The sequence below is a fragment of the Eschrichtius robustus genome, chromosome 7, assembly GCF_028021215.1.
Source record: "Eschrichtius robustus isolate mEscRob2 chromosome 7, mEscRob2.pri, whole genome shotgun sequence".
Lineage (NCBI taxonomy): Eukaryota > Metazoa > Chordata > Mammalia > Artiodactyla > Eschrichtiidae > Eschrichtius > Eschrichtius robustus.
Window position 1 is genome coordinate 75,275,144 of NC_090830.1, and position 20,081 is coordinate 75,295,224.

A 20,081-nucleotide genomic window follows, 5' to 3' on the forward strand; every position below is an offset into this window, starting at 1 on the left:
ACCTGGAGCAGAGCTGGGAAATGGGAAGGGTGAGAGATGAGATGGGGGAGCAGGGTGACAGGTCCTTGAGGGCCACATGAGAAAATGCACATTTTTGCGCACACACGCCAGGGGGGGCATCGAAGGGAGGAGGTGGCATTCTGGGGGCCTCACGTGGGCTTTAGGTGGAGAACAGTTGGTGGGAAGCAAGATCAGAGTCCAGGAAACCAGTGGGGGCTGTTTTAAAGTCACTTTTGAGAATTGACAGGGGCCAGGACTAGGGGTTCTCAGTGGAGACGATGAGAAGAAATGGGCACATGTGGGAGCTGCCTGGAGGGGAGAATCAGCTCTGCTCAATAATGGGTGGGATAAGGGGGGAGGCCAATTTACTTCTCCTCTCAGATTCATGTCTATGGTCTCTGAAGTTCCCCTCTCCCACTCACTGCCTCCGAGAGGGGACCTGGGGCCACAGGAATAGCCAAGTAAGAAAAAGCTGGGTGCCAAGACATAGAAACAACCTAAATATCCATTGACAGATGAATGGATAAAGAAGATGTGGTACATATATACAATGGAATGTTACTCAGCCATAAAAAAGAAGATAATGCCATTTGCAGCAACATGGATGCAACTAGAGATTATCATACTAAGTGAAGTAAGTCAGACAGAGAAAGACAAATATCATATGATATTGCTAATATGTGGAATCTAAAATATGACACAAGTGAACCTATCTATGAAACAGAAACACAATCAGGGACATATAGAATAGACTGGTGGTTGCCAAGGGGGATGGGGGTGGGAGAGGGATGGAGTGGGAGGTTGGGATTAGCAGATGCAAACTGGTATATATAGAATGCATAAACAACAAGGTCCTACTGTACAGCACAGGGAACTATATTCAATATCCTGTGAAAAGCCATAATGGAAAAGAATATGAAAAGAATGTATATATGTATATATATACATATATATATATATATATATACACACACATATATAACTGAGTCACTTTGCTGTACAGCAGTAATTAACACAACATTGTAAATCAACTGTACTTCAATATAAAATTTCTAAAAAAAAAAGAAAAAGAAAAGAGTTTTAAAAATAGCATGTAAAAATGCAAAGTCATATTTCACAAATGTTTGAAATTCATGAACCATTCTTACTTTCTATTAAGTAAAACTATACCAAGAAATTATCCATATTTTAAAGCCCATTTTAATTTTTCCTAGAGTAGATCCCCAAATTTAATAAAATCTATTAAAATTTAAAGATTTTATAAATAAAAAAATAAAATCTACACCAAATGCAGAAAGAAAGGAAGGAAGGGAGTGAGGGAGGGAGGGAAGAAGGAAGGAAGGAAGGAAGAAAGAAAAGGCTGGGTGCTACTTAGCCAAAAAGAAAGTTGCACGAATTTTCTGGAACTTGGGGAGAAATAGCAGTCAGCCTTGCCTGATTTCTCTGGACTGGCTGTCTGACCAACCCCAGGTTCACACATCATCATGATGTTATAGCCATATGGCATTTCTGGTCCCAACCTGTTGGGGGACATTGCACACTCCAGCAACGAATGCATGCTAGACTGCTCATCTAGAAGGTCCCTTCCACCTGAGACATCCACCAGCCTCCCAGAATGGACATCACATTCATACTTCAGTTTATCAATCTGTAAATGCTGGCCCAGTTTACATCTCCAATGTAAGTGAGGAAAAAATGGACTGAAAAAGCAAGCCCCAGATTCTGGAAAAGAATTTTGTATTCATCAGCAATAGATATAATATAAATGTGAGATATTGAGAATGAGTAATTTATAATCGCTTTATGGTGAGAAAATGTTCTGTAATATATTTTTAATTGATAGGACAAATAGGCCTTAAAACAGGGTTGAATTTCAGGGCACTTCATGAAATCATTATGTAACAAAGAAACCTATCATTTACACATCATTTCCAGACAATTGGGTCTATCCGTTTAACATCAAGCATTTTTTTAATATAATAATTTTTCAGTTTTTACATTTGTGTTTTGAAAAGATCACTTTGGCAGCCAGGACCACATGTGTGGTTGTGCAGGTTGTACACTGCACAAGCACACACATTGAAGGGAGTATCATTCACATCATAGACCTCGAAGAACTGTGACTAATTATGAGCATTTCCAGCAGATGGCAGTAAAGGTTCTTGTTCTAACAAAATTAGGGAAGTCAAGTGTCTTGAGGAAGGGGCATCTTTTTCTAATTTGCACAAAGGTGCCCTGGGTCAGTGGTGGCCTTGTTGGCATGGATCTGGAGGAAGACAAAACTGGGGGCAGGAAAACCACTACGATTATCTGGGCTGGAAAAGAAGACAGCCTTAGCTCGGGTAACGGCGATAAGCTTGGAGAAGAGGGGCAAAGCTACGTAAGATTGATGAGGCTGGGAAAAGAGAGGGAGAAGGAGAGGGAGGGAGAGGGAATGACTCCCAGGTCTGTCTGTGGATGGAGCTGCCAGTCCCGAGAGTGACGGTAGGAGCCTGTTTCGAGGAATGATTTGGATTTGGGGATGTGGTGAGCTTGATTTACCTGTGGCACGCCCAGGTGGCATCATGGCAGGGCTGGCGGTGCAGATCTGGTGACATGGGAAGGAAGGTGGAAGCAGGCGCTGTGAGTGGATGGGGTTTCCCCGGAAGACTGCGCGGCCTGAGCAGAGCAGAGCGCCCAGTCGGAGCCCAGGGACACCGCCATCTAGTGGGCAGGTGGACGAGCGAGCAGAGGCCAGGGAAGGAGACAGTCATGTGTTCTGTCCCAAGCCTACACTTGCTGTGGTATTTCCCATCTCCTGTGGGCTGGGCTATCCAGTGTTGGTTTAGATTGTATCCAAAATGAGCGGACACGAGCTCTTCCAAAATAATGTGCATGATGAGCTTTCCAACATCCTTTTTGGCTACAGAAATCATTCCTTTTACTATCAGATACTCAGCTGTATCCCAGATGGTTACTATTGCTGGAAGTGTGACTTGCGAGAAGTGAGAGGTTTGCTGTGGGAGTCTCCAGACCTCCGTGGAAATCTCCACCACTTAACAAATTATGATCTTCCAACAAAATTTGCAGTGAAACAAATGTGTGCCATTAAATTCAGTTTTCCTACTGATTGCCAGTTGACACACAAGGATACTTGTGTTCCCAAAATCAATAAAATCACTCAAGAATGTAGCAAACTTTTACAGTTCGCGTGAATATATTTGTCATAACATTTGAAAACATTAATAATGATTAATGTTATTTCAAACATTAATGTTATTTCAAACATTTAAATGGTGGAGTCTGCCCAAGGAATGTTCAGACTAAACATCCAACAGAGAAAAGAACTCCTTGGTCTAGATTTTCTGCTATGTATTCTTAAGTTTTTTTTCTCTTTAAATAAAAAAAGTTCTACCTCTACCTTGCACTTGAGCACACGATCAAGGTTTTCTTTCTTATAAATTATTTTGGAAGAGTTAGTCCGAGAGCCCAGCCGCACTCGGGCAGAGCCTCACCTGTGTGCCTGCATTGTGCTGCCTGACGAATCGCTGCCTTTAGCCTCTTCCCGTGGCGGCATTCGATGACAGATTCTCCGTCTGAGAATCCAGTGTCTGTGCATCTGGCTGTCAAGCTGAAAATAACCTGACCTTCAGGGGCTTCCTGAAGGCTGGGAACGTGTAGGGCTTCCCATTAGCCATGCCTCTCATGCTGACGGTTAATTTGATGAACCCCAAGAGGATGCTTAACTGCTTCCTCTAAATGCAGGCAGACAGAGGGAGGACAGTGATGGTCCAAGATGCTAAATGAAATTCAGCTTCTCAGAAGCGTAAAACTCGGAGGCTCCTTGACCCCCTTTCCGCCCATCTGGAAAAAGGGTTGAATGGAGTGCTCCTTCCTCCCAGGTGTGGGCCCCTAGGAGCAGCAGGTGCAGGAAAGTCCTTTTCTTGTGCTCAGTGGGGTGCTGTACATATTAACCTAGAGTCATGGGCTTCCCTGGTGGCGCAGTGGTTGAGAATCTGCCTGCCAATGCAGGGGACACGGGTTTGAGCCCTGGTCTGGAAAGATCCCACATGCCGCGGAGCAACTGGGCCCGTGAGCCACAATTACTGAGCCTGTGCGTCTGGAGCCTGTGCTCCGCAACAAGAGAGGCCGCGATAGTGAGAGGCCCGCGCACCGCGATGAAGAGTGGCCCCCGCTTGCCACAACTGGAGAAAGCCCTTGCACAGAAACGAAGACCCAACACAGCCATAAATAAATAAAAATTAAAAAAAAAAATTTTTTTAACCTAGAGTCATAAAGCAAGCCTGTTTGTGAAGACTTTATAACTACACCTCTTTCTGATGGGTACCCTTTTTAAACGAAAGAAAAGCTGGGCAGAAATCTGAAGGCCGCAAACCAGATATCTAATATGGCGTTAATTTCAAATACTCTGTCCTCCAGTCCCAACAAGCCTGCTCATATTTCTCAAACTACAGTGCCCCAATCTTTGATTCAGAAAATGCGGTGCTGTGTAAATGAATTGCTGGTAAACACAATATTCCTTGCTTAATAACCCAAAAAAGATGTTGTGAGAATGAATTTGCAGTGATTTAGCGCTTTTCATTATGGAAATGCCATATAAATATTTAACTCATGCTTATTTTATTCTAATTTTTTGTTAATCACATTTGCTTAGTTAATATGGCATACTTATGCCAAGTTTTTATTTTATTGCCATAGATTTTACGAATGATGGCAATTGCATGTGCTGTTTTATTTGAAATTAGGTTGACTGCAAAAATTCATGCAGAATCGCCTATTAATTTTAGGGTTTAGTATCTATGCCATTGTACCAGCAAATCCCCCCAACACACACACGTACACACATACCTGCACACATACATACACACAACACATTCATGCACACATGCACATACAATTTTCCACCCACGTATAACACACTGACACATTGCCTCTTTCTTTAGGGAAAGAACTCTTTTTAGGGGAGGAATTTTTCTTTAAAGGCTCACTCATGCTCTTGAAGGCAGACAAATTTGATTTAGCAGAGCATCCTTCCAAAATTGAGATAGAAAGAAAAAATAAAGGAGGAAGGGGAAAGCATTCAGGGGTATAAACCAATTCTATAGTTTTGTTTTGTTTTGTTTTTTTGACTCAAAAACTGATAGTATGTGAAATAGAATTCACTTTTCAGGTTAAGCGGTACCTCACCCCTTAGTATAAATCAGTTCTTCCTATCCACTTTCTTTTAGGACGAGAGGGACCAGGGGCATCAAGTGAAGAGGAAAAGGAGATTCTGAAAGGGGTCTCAGCTCTCCTCAGAGATGGCTGCACACGGAAAGAAACTCGGCTTCAATGCTAGGGTTCTGTTTCGGTCAGGATTAACTTCTGCCAACAGTGGCTTAAACAAGAGAGTTTCTTTTTCTCTCATACAAGAGACGTCTATAGAAGACAGTCCAGGTTGGTTAGGAGGCTCTACAGTCATAAGAGATTCTGGTTCTTGTCTTATTGCTCTATCATCCACAACTTCTTACCCTTGGTCAAATATGGCTGCTCAAATTCCAGCCATCATGTCCTCAGTCTGCCAGGAAAAAGGGAAGAAAGGCACTGTCCCTTCATTAATGGATACTTCCCAGAAGTACCATACAACACATCTTCTTGCTTTTCATTGGCCAGAACTTAGTCACACGATCACACCTAACAAAAAGGGTGGTTGGGAAATACTGTCTTCACGCCTGTGATTTGGGGCTCTGCAAAAAATCAGAGGTCCATCTACTAAGGAAGATGGGGGAGAATTAATGCCAAGGGACAACTAGAAGGCTTTGCCCACAGGATCATATATCAGGTCTTGCTAAAGTATCTTACTTGTCTGTGACCTGAGCTCTTTTCAGTTTTCTGGATTTCTTTCCAGGCCCAGACATAAAAATAACAAATAAATAAAAGTGATCTAACTCCAAGGCCATTTCCAAAGGAACGCTTTGGAAAGCTCAGACCCCATTCTATGATTGCCTATTAACCCTCCCTTGAAATTTCAGCGGAAATTCTAGAATTGGCTGGGAATGCAGCGAGGGACAACAAGAAGGCCCGGATAGCCCCAAGACACATCCTGCTGGCAGTTGCCAATGACGAGGAACTCAATCAGGTACGTCTGAAGCATTGACACCAGCCACGGAATGGGTTTGCCAAACGCGCTACTGCATGTGGACCCGGCTGGCTAGAAATCCTTCCTGCTACAGTACCCAGACACATTTACACTAAAAGAGTCAGATCATATGGGAGAAGAACAAATTCTGCTAGCCATATTATTTAGATTCAAAATAAAATTGTCTCTGGAATAGATCCCATTATATATTCTGAGACTTGCCAGAATTTCTTTTCCTCTTTAAAAGCAAGCTCTGTGTGTTGCCGAGGGAAGTGCAGTGCACATATGTTATTCTCTGTACAGTTTCTTCCCCCAAACTTTGTTGACAATTTATTCTGATGAGGGCAGAAGCGTCCTTCTTCATATATCAAAACTAACGCTTTATATTTTAGAGCTGACTCCAAAATCGAGTGAATTCCCACCCCCATGCCCCCCGCCAAAGATGTGCAAGGTAGCAGGTAAATAGTATGAGAATTTTAATTTATGTGTATTTTATAATGTTAACTGTCTGTGGTTAAGAATCAGTTCTTATTTCCAATCCAACATGGGCTGATAATTTCCAAAAGTACAATAAAAAATAATTACTAGAAAAATTAAAAAACAAAAACATACAAACTACCAGCTACAATTTTTTGTTACTAGATCCAATAGGTATACAAAAACTCTGTCAACTTACTAGACTCTTCCTCATGATTTCTGTACTCTTTTTGTCACAGACAGGTAACTAATAGCTTGTGGACCAGCCTTGGTTGCAGACCACATTTGGAGTAGCGCTGCTATAGAATGTGCAGAATGTATTAGTGTGGTAGTTCATGTTGATTAGTTAAAGTAAACACATATCAGTTGGGAGGTGTGTGGTCAAACATATTTTACTGATGGAATGCATGATCAAAGGAGTGGGGTCTGTTGTTAACTGAGTCTAGCCCTTGCATTAACCTTTGAACCTCATTTTGTCAAGCTGTGCTCCCACGTCTGAAGCTCTTTATCCTCGGTTATGTCTGGAATCTCCAAGCTCTGGGCAACATCCCTGGTTTCAACCTCTATACGCTTTCATTTTGCTTTGCTTGTTTTGCTTTCTGTACAAGATCTCGGGATGCCTTGTTACCTACAGAGAAAAGCCCTACCCGTGAGACAGGGACAACCAGTTAAATCGTGTATTGTGCAGTTTCTTTGGAAAGCAGAGACCAGATTTAACACTTGTTTTGCCAACAGTTAGAACCGTATTAAATCCAGAACCAACGAGCTCTTTGCTGTCTGAGCTCACGCCTTCTCTCTCTCTTCAGCTGCTAAAAGGAGTGACCATCGCCAGCGGAGGCGTCCTGCCCAGAATTCACCCTGAATTGCTGGCCAAAAAACGAGGGACCAAAGGCAAGTCAGAAACTATCCTCTCCCCTCCCCCAGAGAAAAGAGGAAGGAAGGCCACGTCGGGCAAGAAGGGGGGCAAGAAATCGAAGGCTGCCAAACCACGGACGTCCAAAAAGGTGAGCCCAGTGGCGTCTGTGAGCTCAGGACTCTCACAGAACGGGAGGAAAGTTGAACCATCCAAAGAGAAGGGCGTGGCCAGCATCCCCGAAGGACTGGGGACCCGCCACAGCTTGGTGCTGGGAGAAAATGATAGGAATGTGTGTGAAAAAGAATAGAGGGCCTTTGAGACGAGCTCAGATCATCATGCAGGGTCTACTAGAGTTTTCCAAACCCCACACATGGGTGTTTTTCATGTTTCCAGATCCCCTCCACTGACCTCACCAAAATCTCAAGTGAGAGAGCTGACCTGGAACTCTACTTTCCACCCCTCCCCATGTGACATACTGACACACCTTAAGCTTCCCACAGAGAGTCGCCTGAGTTCAGCCAATGGCATTTCAGGTGTTTTGGATAAGTAGCTATAGCTCAGAGGTGCCATTTGTAGAGTAATACTTTCATATGCTGCCCAGTACAGCAACTGCTAGCCACGTGTGGCTATTTAAATTTCAATTTAAATTACTGAAAATGAAATCAAATTCAGTTCCTTGGTTGCACCAGCCACATTTCACGTGCTCAACAGCGCGGAGCAGCACAAAGATAGAACGTGTCCACGAGGGAATGAAGTTCTATTGGACAGCGCTGCTTTGGGGGTTGTCAACTTTTCATTCCCCAGACCTCCATGATGGCAAAAAAGATGGTATAAGAGTTCATTTCTCGGCCGCTGTGCCCCAGGGGAATCCTGGAGAAAAGGGAAGTTGAGCAGTGCGCTATGAATGACCCCACTTGGCTTATTATAAGAAGCTGTAGGCGTTGAAAAGAACAAGAATAACATACCTGTGTCCAGGTTCGAGCAAAGACTATGGGTACATGCGAACCCCTTAATACACTTGATTTTTGCAGTATCCTTTTGTTTTCCCCATATTGCTGTCCCTTGCTCCCCTCTGTTGAAAACGACAGAACCTAACATCTGACCACTTCCATTCATATCCAACTTGGTGGTAACCATGGGAAAGACTTCAAAGCCACTTTGGGCTTTTTCTGGATTATTTCTGATCTGTCCTTCTGATTTCTACCAACAGTCCAAACCAAAGGACAGCGATAAAGAAGGAACTTCAAATTCCACCTCTGAAGATGGGCCTGGGGATGGATTCACCATCCTGTCTTCTAAAAGCCTTGTTCTAGGGCAGAAGGTAATAAAGAGAATTGTAATGTGCTGTCATAAAACACTATTGCATTTTTATAACCTCCTGTTTACAAGCAATGAAGCCTCCTTCATCCCTTCCTTCCCTAATATGACTTTCACTCTGGTCTTGAATTATTCATTTTTAAACTAAAGGGCTATGGCAGTGTCTGCATTGTGAGGATAAACAAGCTCTTTAGTGCTGAGAATTGTTCATGCTGACACTGGTCAGCCAGGGGTACCCATAGTGGATCTTTCTGGTCTCCATGCCCCAGCTATCTCTTGCTCACCAAAAAAAATCCATAGCTAACTTTCTCAACCAGCCTTTGGGAGGCCTGCTTTACATGGTGTGATGTAATTTATCAAAGAAGGAAAATAGAAAGATATGTTCCCTGAATATCCCTGGTGTTAGAAATGAATTATTTGCCAATAATTCAGTCTGCTTGCCTTTCTAGGCTGCAGAAAGAAAACAAACAGGGTTATACATTTGAGAAGTCTTCAGCAGCACAACAGCAGCCCAGCCAGACATGCAAATAATTCATTCCCACAAGCATAACAGACAATTTATCTACCAAGTCAACTGGGGCTGCAATATGATACCCGCGGAAACAGTCAGTTAATCATATCGGGTAGCGAATGTTTGCAGCCTGACAGTAGTACGAACCTCTGTTGAAGCAACTGGGAAGAGCGTGCTTTGAGAAGAGCATAAACGTGGCGGGTTCCTAATTCATCACTGATGAAAGCAGGGAAGCAAAGAGGTGGAATTTATGTCCACTCTAGGGGCTATCTGTGGTTACGAGATGATTCGCTTTCTCTCCCTTATCTAGGGGAGCAAGAAGTTCTAGCTCACATGGGGAGACAATGGAGAATGGCTTCCATTCCGCTCAGCTATGGGCACATGGGGCAGCATTTCACAAGCGTAGCCCCAAGAGGGTGGTCCCAAAAGTCAAGGCGGCCAGACGTAGAGGTCAGAATCCCAGAGCCCCTCACTTCTCTCCAGCAAAGTGGTTGGCTTTACATCCCTGCCCCCGGAGGTCTGTGCTGCTCTGGAGAGAATGCAGGGAACCGAGTAGCTTCTTGAAGGAGCTACTCAGAGAATTATGATATCGAACACCAAGGCCACCCGGATGGGAAACGAAGGCATAAGCTATAGGGAAAAGAAAAGGAGGGGAGGTCCCGTTCCTGCCCCCGAAAGGGGAGGCAGATTTGCTGCTAGCCTCAGAGTGAACATCAAATCCACTGAGCCCAAAAGAGCCTGTTGAAAACCACACACCTTGGGAACGTCAGATGGTCGCTCCACGCACAACCCTTTCTGTTGACACAAGCAACTGAGAGAATGAACAGATGTGAGTAAAACGTGAAGATTTTCCATAGGCCTTGATCTCGCCCACACTCTGCATCTTCTCTTCCCAATGCAGCTGTCCTTAACCCAGAGTGACATCAGCCATATTGGCTCCATGAGAGTGGAGGGCATCGTCCACCCAACCACAGCTGAAATTGACCTCAAGGAAGATATAGGTAAGGTTCTGAGGTTTCGGGAGAGGTGCCATAGAATAGCTACTGTTCTGGCAAGTTCTCGTGAAGTTGGTCATTGTCAGCTGGATAGCCCCTGCTTGGCGGACCGTGTCAATAAAGCTCTGCCTTCGTGTGTAATTGAACAACATTACTAGAGAAAAACTAATTTTGTTTTAAGTCTGCAGATATTTTTGAAATTTTTATTGAAGTATTACACAAAAACAGATCATTAATGCACAGCTTGATGAATTTTTCTCCAAGCGAACAAAACTGGGACCAGCACCTTGATCATGAAACAGAACCTTACCAGTACCCCACAAGGCCTCTCATCCCTTGTCCCGGTCACCATTCTCTCCAAGGGTAACCGCTATCCTGTCTTCCGGTTTTTTTATTTTTGGCTGCGCCTCGAGGCATGTGGGATCTTAGTTCCCTGACCAGGGATCAAACCCATGCCCCCTGCAGTGGAAGCGCCGAGTCTTAACCACTGGACCACCAGGGAAGTCCCCACCACTATCCTGTCTTCTAACAGCATAGAGGGGTGTCATCTGTTTCTGATTTTATATAAATGAAATCATGCAGTATGTCTCCTTTTGTGTCTGTCTCCTTTTGCTTAACTTTGTGAAATCAACCGATGTTGTTGAGTGTGGCTGTAGTTCATTTTCTTTACTGTACAGTATTCCACTGTAGGAATATAACACAGTTTGTTGATCCATTGTACCATTGATGGCACTGGGGCAGTTTCCAATTTGGGCTGTAATGAGTGGTGTTACTGTAAATATTGTTGTACATGTTTTGGGTAAACCTCTACATATATTTGAAGCTGAAATACTGAGAACACCATTGGTAAAAAGGAAATGGACATCTGGAAAAAGTTAGGTGGTCTGTAAGGCTATACACTGAGTTCTTTCACCAGTGGATTGCCACCTGTCCCATGAGTGGTGGAGGGATCTGTTACTAGGCTAGGTGGAGGAACCTGGAGGCTAAGCTTCCAGGCACTAGAAATAATAATAAGACCATTTAGTCACCATCTCACCGATTTTTACAAGACAGAAATGGACAAAGAAAGGGTTTTGTCCCTGGGATACAGGGCTTGCTTCTGAGGTAGGTGATTTGGGGCCAATGCTAGTAGCTCAGCCCTGGATGGTAGCTGCCAGGCTCACCTGTGTTTCCCCCTTGGCATCAGAGGCCACTTGCTTTACTGAAAAGGAAATAAGATAGCACCGGGTGGGGGGAAACAAAAACAAAACACAAACAAACAAGCAAAAAACAGTATTACAGAGAAAGAGGATTTCTCTGGCACACAAACAGAGATGGTGAAAATTCCTCTACTCTTCAAACCCAGCCCAGACCCTACCAACTGCCCTCAACTCCCTCTGTGTAGAAAGACTCCACCTCGTGGCCTTAATCTTGAGCTCTGTTTTGAAGTGTGTTCTAGCTTCTCTCAAACAAAACAAGTTTATCTTTTAAAGTTTTACCTTCTTTATCATTTCTATAGTATGTGCATTTTTATATCAGGAAAACTATAAAGATATTTCTGTTTTTTAAGGGGTGGGTGATGGTAGGATAGAAAAAACACTGGTATTGAAGCAAAAACTCGAGGTCAGATCCCAGCCTCAGTGGAGGTTCTGGAGCCAGCGTGGGTCTATGTCCTGGATTTAGCTGTGTGACTATAGGCAGTTTTCTTAACCTCTCTGAACCTCAGTTTCCTCACGTGTGAGGATAACAATAGTACGTGTCTCATAGAGGTGCTATGAAGATTAGATAAGATAATACAAAGACAGAGCTTAGCACAGTGCCGGGCTCATAGGCATTTGATAAATGATAGTCTCCTTCATGGTTGCAGAGTTGTTAGAAGGGGTCCCTCCCATCATGATTCCATTCTCCACTACTGTCGCCCAAACCAATCTCCCCATGCAGATAAGGCCCTGATTTATTCTTTTTAAGACATTATAAGTTATTACAGGAAAGTTCAAGCCTACACAAAAATAGCAGAAGAGTGTAATGAAACCCTACACACCCCATTGCAATCATCATCTACCCATGACCAAGTTCGTTTCAGCTCTACCCCCGCCCACATTCCCACCACACATATTATTTTATCTGTGAATATTTCAGAATGACAAGGGCTATTTTTTTTACAACATACCATTATCACAAGACCACTATCACAACTAAAAAAAATTAGTATCATCAAATATCCAGTGTTCAAATTCCAACTGCATCATAAATGTCAATTTTTTAAAATTTGTTTATTTGATTCAGGCTCCAGTAAGTTCACACGTTACAATTGGTTGATAAGTCGCTTATAACCCATTGGATCCCCCTTTGTCTCTCTCTTTTTTTCTTAGCAATTTATTTGTTGAAGAAGCTGGGCCGTTTGTCCTGTAGGGTTTCCCACAGTCTGGATTTTGTTGATTCCATCCTCCTAGTGTCATTAAACATGTTTCTTCTCTGCTTTTCTTATAAGTTGGTAGTTGGATCCAGAGGCTTAATTAGATTCAGGTTCAAAAACTTTTAGCAAGACTACTGGGGCAGTGATGGAATGTCCTCCCATCAGGAGGAGCCCCACTCTCTCACGATGCTCCTTCTCTAGTTTTGTCCATTCGTTAGGGGTCGCAAAGGGGAGATATTCTAATCCTAGATATTCTAATTCCTTCTTCACTTCTTCACTGGAGGCTTCCACAAAGGGGAAGTCCCCTCATCAACTCTACAGGCTACTTTATTCCTAAATGTCTTCAGGGAAGAGGGTGGGCTCACCTTGATTTTTACATGGTCCCATTTGACCTCTGAAAGCAGAGCACAGCAGCCTAGACCTGTTTCCCCTGCTTCTCACAGTGAACTTGGCTACCAGCTTCAGCTACTTGGCCTTCTCCAGGCTTCTGTGACCCAGCAGATCGAAACTGGCCAGGGGTCTGAGGGGCAGAAAGGAGACTTAGAGGCACTTGCCATAGCCTGCGATCACCATAACCAAATTGTGTCACTGAAACCCAAGCACATTAATGGAGAAACCCCTCCACCCCCGCCTCAGTGGAGAGTGATTGCTGGAATCAATATTTTTCCTAAGTGATCTGCACATCGTACTGTGCCCCTCCAAATATACTTGAGTGTCTGAGTGTGGAGTGGGGAAGCTCCCTCACCCAGCCTCTAGGGGAGCCTCTGAACTGAATAATAATAATAACAATAATAATCATCATCATCTGAATAATTATAACAACTAATAATAATAACCACAAAGAGAGAGAGAGCTGAGACTTGCCCCAGACATCCAGTTCACCAAATTCATCTGAAGATGAAAATGCATGAGGGGAAATACCTCATCTCCCACCCAAGAGCAGCAGTCATCCTGGTCTGGACAAAACACCCACATGTCATCTCAGGGGCATGAGGATCCCCTGGTGCACATAGGTGGGGCTCCTGCTGCGCTGGAGGTGGAGTCCTGCCATCTCCTGGGGGTTCCACTTGGCCTCTCTAGAAGCACAACCCTGAAATATGGCGTAGAGAATTGTCCTACCATCAAAAACTCGAGGGATTTCTCAGCAGAAATGTCCTTAGAGATTAGCCTTGCAAAGCTCTGCATTTTCCATTGGAAACCAAGGCCCAAGTCGGGGAACAACATTCCAGGCTGCCCCGGGCCTGTGTCTGTCCTTTGGCCCCAGGGACTTACAACACATAGGTGGTGGTGAGATGGGAACAGGACCCCAGAGCTCTCCACTCAGAGGTTCCTGCTAAGCCATCTGTCACCTAGGGCCTGCCCCCCACCCACAAGCAACAAGGTTGTGGCTGCATCCCCAAGGGTGGCTCTGGGACCCGGCTGAGGAGCTGGTGACAAGAGGTAGGCTGCAGGGTCTGTGAGATCCCCCCCAGTGTGGAGTGCTGCCATCAAATCAAGACACTGAATTTAATCAATACTACACGGGTACCGAACCCAGAGATCAGAACACTGGAGCCTCAATTTTTTAAAAAGGTCACTTTAGGGTTCATGTCATGAGACTGCTTTATGGCCAAATCACCCCCTAAAAGGACCCTAAAAGGGTCCTTTAATGAGTTTCCATGGAATATGTCAATTGCCAACAATATAACTAGCACTGCTGACGGACTTTGATAGTACTCACAATGGTGTAACCTCTTCTCCCATTTTATGCCTCTCCTTATGTTTTTTCTTATGCTTCCTTTTTGCTTTCAAGAGGGATCCATCTTTTATATCTCCAGTATCATTTTCCTCTTCAGTAGAGACTTCTAATTCTAAATTAAATATCAAGTTAAGAAATAAAGACATAAGTTAAGGAAAATGAAAATCTTATTTATCTAACCCTAACCTTAAAGTTGTAAATACCTTTGCTTTCTTTGCAAACTTTTTTTTTTGGCCGTGCTGTGCAGCTTGTAGGATCTTAGTTCCCCAACCTGGGATTGAACCCGGGCCCTGGCAGTGAAAGTGCCAAATCCTAACTACTGGACTGCCAGGGAATTCCCTCTTTGCAAACTTCTGAAGCTTCTTTTTTATTGTTGTCTTTTTGGGTCATTTTTTTCTAAATAGATCTTTATTGGAGTATAATTGCTTCGCAATACTGTGTTAGTTTCTGTTGCACAACAAAGCGAATCAGCCATATGCATACACATGTCCCCATATCCCCTCCCTCTTAAGCCTCCCTCCCATCCTCCCTATCCCACCCCTCTAGGTCATCGCAAAGCACAGAGCCAATCTCCCTGTGGTATGTTGCTGTTTCCCACCAGCCAACTATTTTACATTCGGTAGTGTATGTATGTCGATGCTACTCTCACTTCTCCCCAGCTTCCCCCTCCCACCCCAAGTCCTCAAGTCCATTCTCTATGTCTACCTCTTTATTCCTGCCCTGCAACTAGGTTCATCAGTACCATTTTTTTTTTTTTTTAGATTCCATATATATGCATTACCATACGGTATTTGTTTTTCTCTTTCTGACTTACTTCACTCTGTATGACAAACTCTAGGTCCATCCACCTCACTACAAATAACTCAATTTCGTTTCTTTTTGTGGCTCCGTAATATTCCATTGTATATATGTGCCACATCTTCTTTATCCATTCTTCTGTCAATGGACATTTAGGTTGGTTCCGTGTCCTTGCTATTGTAAATAGTGCTGCAATGAACCTGTGGTACATGACTCTTTTTGAATTATGGTTTTCTCAGGGTATATGCCCAGTAGTGAGATTGCTGGGTCATATGGTAGTTCTATTTTTAGTTTTTTAAGGAACCTCCATACTGTTTTCTGTAGTGGTTGTATCAATTTACATTCCCACCAACAGTGCAGGAGGGTTCCCTTTTCACCACACCCTTTCCAGCATTTATTGTTTCTAGATTTTTTGATAATGGCCATTCTGACTGGCGTGAGGTGATACCTCATTGTGGTTTTGATTTGCATTTCTCTAATAATTAGTGATGTTGAGCATCTTTTCACGTGCCTCTTGGCCATTTGTATGTCCTCCTTGGTGAAATGTCTATTTAGGTCTTCCACCCATTTTTCAACTGGATTATTTGTTTTTTTGATATTGAGCTCCATGAGCTGTTTATATATTTTGGAGATTAATCCTTTGTCTGTTGTTTCATTTGCAAATATTTTCTCCCATTCTGAGTGTTGTCTTTTTGTCTTGTTTATGGCTTCCTTTGCTGTGCAAAAGCTTTTAAGTTTACTAAGTCCCATTTGTTTATTTTTGTTTTTTTTTTAATTTATTTATTTATTTTTGGCTGTGTTGGGTCTTCGTTTCTGTGCGAGGGCTTTCTCTAGTTGCGGCAAGCGGGGGCCACTCTTCATCGCGGTGCGCGGGCCTCTCACTATCGCGGCCTCTCTTGTTGCGGAGCACAGGGTCCAGACGCGCAGGCTCAGTAGCTGTGGCTCACGGGCCCCGTTGCTCCGTGGCATGCGGGATCTTCCCAGACCAGGGCTCGAACCCGTGTCCCCTGCATTGGCAGGCAGACTCTCAACCACTGCGCCACCAGGGAAGCCCTATTTTTGTTTTTATTTCCATTACTCTAGGGGGTGGGTCAAAAAAGATCTTACTGTGGTTTATGTCAAAGAGTGTTTTTCCTATGTTTTTCTCTAAGAGTTTTATAGTGTCTGGTCTTACATTTAAATCTTTAATCCATTTGGAGTTTATTTTTGTGTATGATATTAGGTAGTGTTCTAATTTCATTCTTTTACATGTAGCTGTCCAGTTTAACCAACACCACTTACTGAAGAGGCTGTCTTTTCTCCATTGTATGTCCTTGCCTCCTTTGTCGTAAATTAGGTGCCCATATGTGCATGAGTTTATCTCTGGGCATTCTATCCTGTACCATTGATCTCTATTTCTGTTTTTGTGCCAGTACCATATTATCTTGATTACTGTAGCTTTGTGGTATAGTTTGAAGTTGGGGAGCCTGATTCCTCCGACTCCATTTTTCTTTCTCAAGATTGCTTTGGCTATTAGGGGTCTTTTGTATTTCCATAAGAATTGTAAAATTTTTTGTTCTGATTCTGTGAAGAATGCATTGGTAGTTTGATAGGGATTGCATTGAATCTGTAGATTGCTTTGGGTAGTATAGTCATTTTCACAATATTGATTCTTCCAAGCCAAGAACATGGTATATTTCTCCGTCTGTTTATGTCATCTTTGATTTCTTTCATCAGTGTTTTACAGTTTTCTGAGTACAAGTCTTTCGCCTCCTTATGCAGGTTTATTCCTAGGTATTTTATTCTTTTTGTTGCAGTGGTAAATGTGTTTCCTTAATTTCTCTTTCTGATTTTTCGTTGGTGGTGTATAGGAATGCCAGAGATTTCTGTGCATTAATTTTGTATCCTGCAACCTTACCAAATTCCTTGATTAGTTCTAGTAGTTTTCTGGTGTCATCTTTAGGATTTTCTATGTATAGTGTCATGTCATCGGCAAACAATGACAGTTTTACTTCTTCTTTTCCAATTTGTATTCCTTTTATTTCTTTTTCTTCTCTGATTGCTGTGGCTAGGACCTCCAGACTATGTTGAATAAGAGTGGCGAGAGTGGACATCCTTGTCTTGTTCCTGATCTTAGTGGAAAAGCTTTCAGTTTTTCACCCTTGAGTATGATGCTTGCTGTTGGGTTTGTCATATACGTTTATATGTTGAGTTAGGTTCCCTCTATGCCCATTTTCTGGAAAGCTTTTATCATAAATCAGTGTTGAATTTTGTCAAAAGCTTTTTCTGCATCTATCGAGATGATCATATGGTCTTTGTTCCTTAATCTGTTATTGTGGTGTATCACATTGATTGATTTGCGTATATTGAAGAATCCTTGCATCCCTGGGTTAAATCCCATTTGATCATGGTGTATGATCCTTTTAATGTGCTGTTGGATTCTGTTTGCTAGTATTTTGTTCAGGGTTTTTGCATCTATGTTCATCAGTGATATTGGTCTATAACTTTCTTTTTTTGTGATATGTTTTTCTGGTTTTGGTATCAGGGTGATGGTGGCTTTGTAGAATGAATTTGGGAGTGTTTCTCCCTCTGCAATTTTTTGGTAGAGTGTGAGAAGGATCAGTGTTAGCTCTTCTCTAAATGTTTGAAAGAATTCGCTTGTGAAGCCATTTGGTCCTGGACTTTTGTTTGTTGGAAGATTTTTAATTACGGTTTCAATTTCGTTACTTGTGATAGGTCTGTTTATATTTTCTAATTCTTCCTGGTTCAGTCTTGGAAAATTGTACCTTTCCAAGAATTTGTCCATTTCTTCATGGTTGTCTATTTTATTGGCATCTAGTTGTTTGTAGTAGTCTCTTATAATCCTTTGTATTGCTGCAGTGTCAGTTGTGATTTCTCCTTTTTCATTTCTAATTTTATTGATTTGCATCCTCTCCCTTTTTTTCTTAATGAGTCTGGCTAATGGCTTATCAATTTTGTTTATCTTCTCAAAGAACCAGCTTTTAGTTTTATTGATCTTTGCTATTGTTTTCTTTGTTTCTATCTCATTTATATCTGCTCTGACCTTTATGATTTCTTTCCTTCTACTGACTTCGGGTTTTCTTCGTTCTTCTGTCTCTAGTTGCTTTAGGTGTAGGGTTAGACTGTTTATTTAAGGTTTTTCTTGTTTCTTGAGGTGAGATTGAATGGCTATAAACTTCCCTCTTAGAACTGCTTTTGCTGCATCCCATAGGTTTTGGGTTGTCACGCTTTCGTTGTCATTTGTTTCTATGTATTTTTTAATTTTTTCTTTGATTTCTTCAGTGATCTCTTGGTTATTTAGTAGTGTACTATTTAGCCTCCATGTATTTGTATTTTTTACAGTTTTTTTTCCTGTAATTGATTTCCAGTCTCATAGCAATGTGGTCAGAAAAGATGCTTGATACGATTTCAATTTTCTTAAATTTTCCGAGGCTTGATTTGTGACCCAAGATGTGATCTATCCTGGAGAATGTTCCGTGGGCACTTGAGAAGAAAGTGTAATCTGCTGTTTTTGGATGGAATGTCCTATATATATCAATTAAATCTATCTGGTCTATTGTGTCATTTAAAGCTTCTGTTTCCTTATTTATTTTCATTTTGGATGATCTGTCCATTGGTGTAAGTGAGGTGTTAAAGTCCCCCACTATGATTGTGTTACTGTCAATTTCCTCTTTTATAGCTGTTAGCAGTTGCCTTATGTATTGAGGTGCTCCTATGTTGGGTGCATATATATTTATAATTGTTATATCTTCTTCTTGGATTGATCCCTTGATCATTATGTAGTGTCCTTCCTTGTCTCTTGTAACATTCTTTATTTTAAAGTCTATTTTATCTGATATGAGTATAGCTACTCCAGCTTTCTTTTGATTTCCATTTGCATGGAATATCTTTTTCCATCCCCTCACTTTCAGTCTGTATGTGTCCCTAGGTCTGAAGTGGGTCTCTTGTAGACAGCATATATATGGGTCTTGTTTTTCTATCCATTCAGCCAGTCTGTGTCTTTCGGTTGGGCATTTAATCCATTTACATTCAAGGTTATTATTGATATGTATGTTCCTATTACCATTTTCTTAACTGATTTGGGTTTGTTTTTGTAGGTCTTTTTCCTCTCTGTGTTTCATGCCTAGAGAAGTTTCTTTAGCATTTGTTGTAAAGCTGGTTTGGTGGTGCTAAATTCTTTTAGCTTTTGCTTGTCTGAAAAGTTTTTGACTTCTCCATTGAATCTGAATGAGATCCTTGCTGGGTAATCTTGGTTGTACATTTTTCTCTTTCAACGCTTTAAGTATATCCTGCCACTCCCTTCTGGCCTGCAGAGTTTCTGCTGAAAAATCATCTGATAACCTTATCGAGATTCCTTGGTAAGTTATTTTTTGTTTTTCCCTTGCTGCTTTTAATATTTTTTCTTTAAATTAATTTTTGTTAGTTTGATTAATATGCGTCTTGGTGTGTTTTTCCTAGGGTTTATCCTATATGGGACTCTCTGTGCTTCCTGGACTTGGGTGACTATTTCCTTTCCCATGTTAGGGAAGTTTTCGACTATAATCTCTTCAAATATTTTCTTAGACCCTTTCTTTTTCTCTTCTTCTTCTGGGACCCCTATAATTCAAATGTTGCTACGTTTAGTATTGTCCCAGAGGTCTCTGAGATTGTCTTCAATTCTTTTCATTCTTTTTTCTTTATTCTGCTCCTCAGCAGTTATTTCCACCATTTTGTCTTCCAGCTCACTTATTCGTTCTTCTGCCTCAGTTATTCTGTTATTGATTCCTTCTAGTGTATTTTTCATTTCAGTTATTGTGTTGTTCATCTCTGTTTGTTTGTTCTTTAGTTCTTCTAGATCTTTGTTAACATTTCTTGTGTTTTCTCAATCCGTGCCTCC

The 20,081-nt window shown here is 42.1% G+C and overlaps 1 protein-coding gene across 2 annotated transcripts in view; it reads left to right on the forward strand.

Moving 5' to 3' along the window:
- Positions 1-20,081, forward strand: part of MACROH2A2 (macroH2A.2 histone) — a 54,421-nt gene that overhangs the window by 23,426 nt on the left and 10,914 nt on the right. For both annotated transcript variants that reach the window (XM_068547728.1, XM_068547727.1), the window contains exons 3-6: positions 6,012-6,118; positions 7,402-7,599; positions 8,662-8,772; positions 10,181-10,280. In XM_068547728.1, the coding sequence (XP_068403829.1) occupies positions 6,012-6,118; positions 7,402-7,599; positions 8,662-8,772; positions 10,181-10,280 (516 nt within the window). The remainder of the gene's footprint in view (positions 1-6,011; positions 6,119-7,401; positions 7,600-8,661; positions 8,773-10,180; positions 10,281-20,081) is intronic.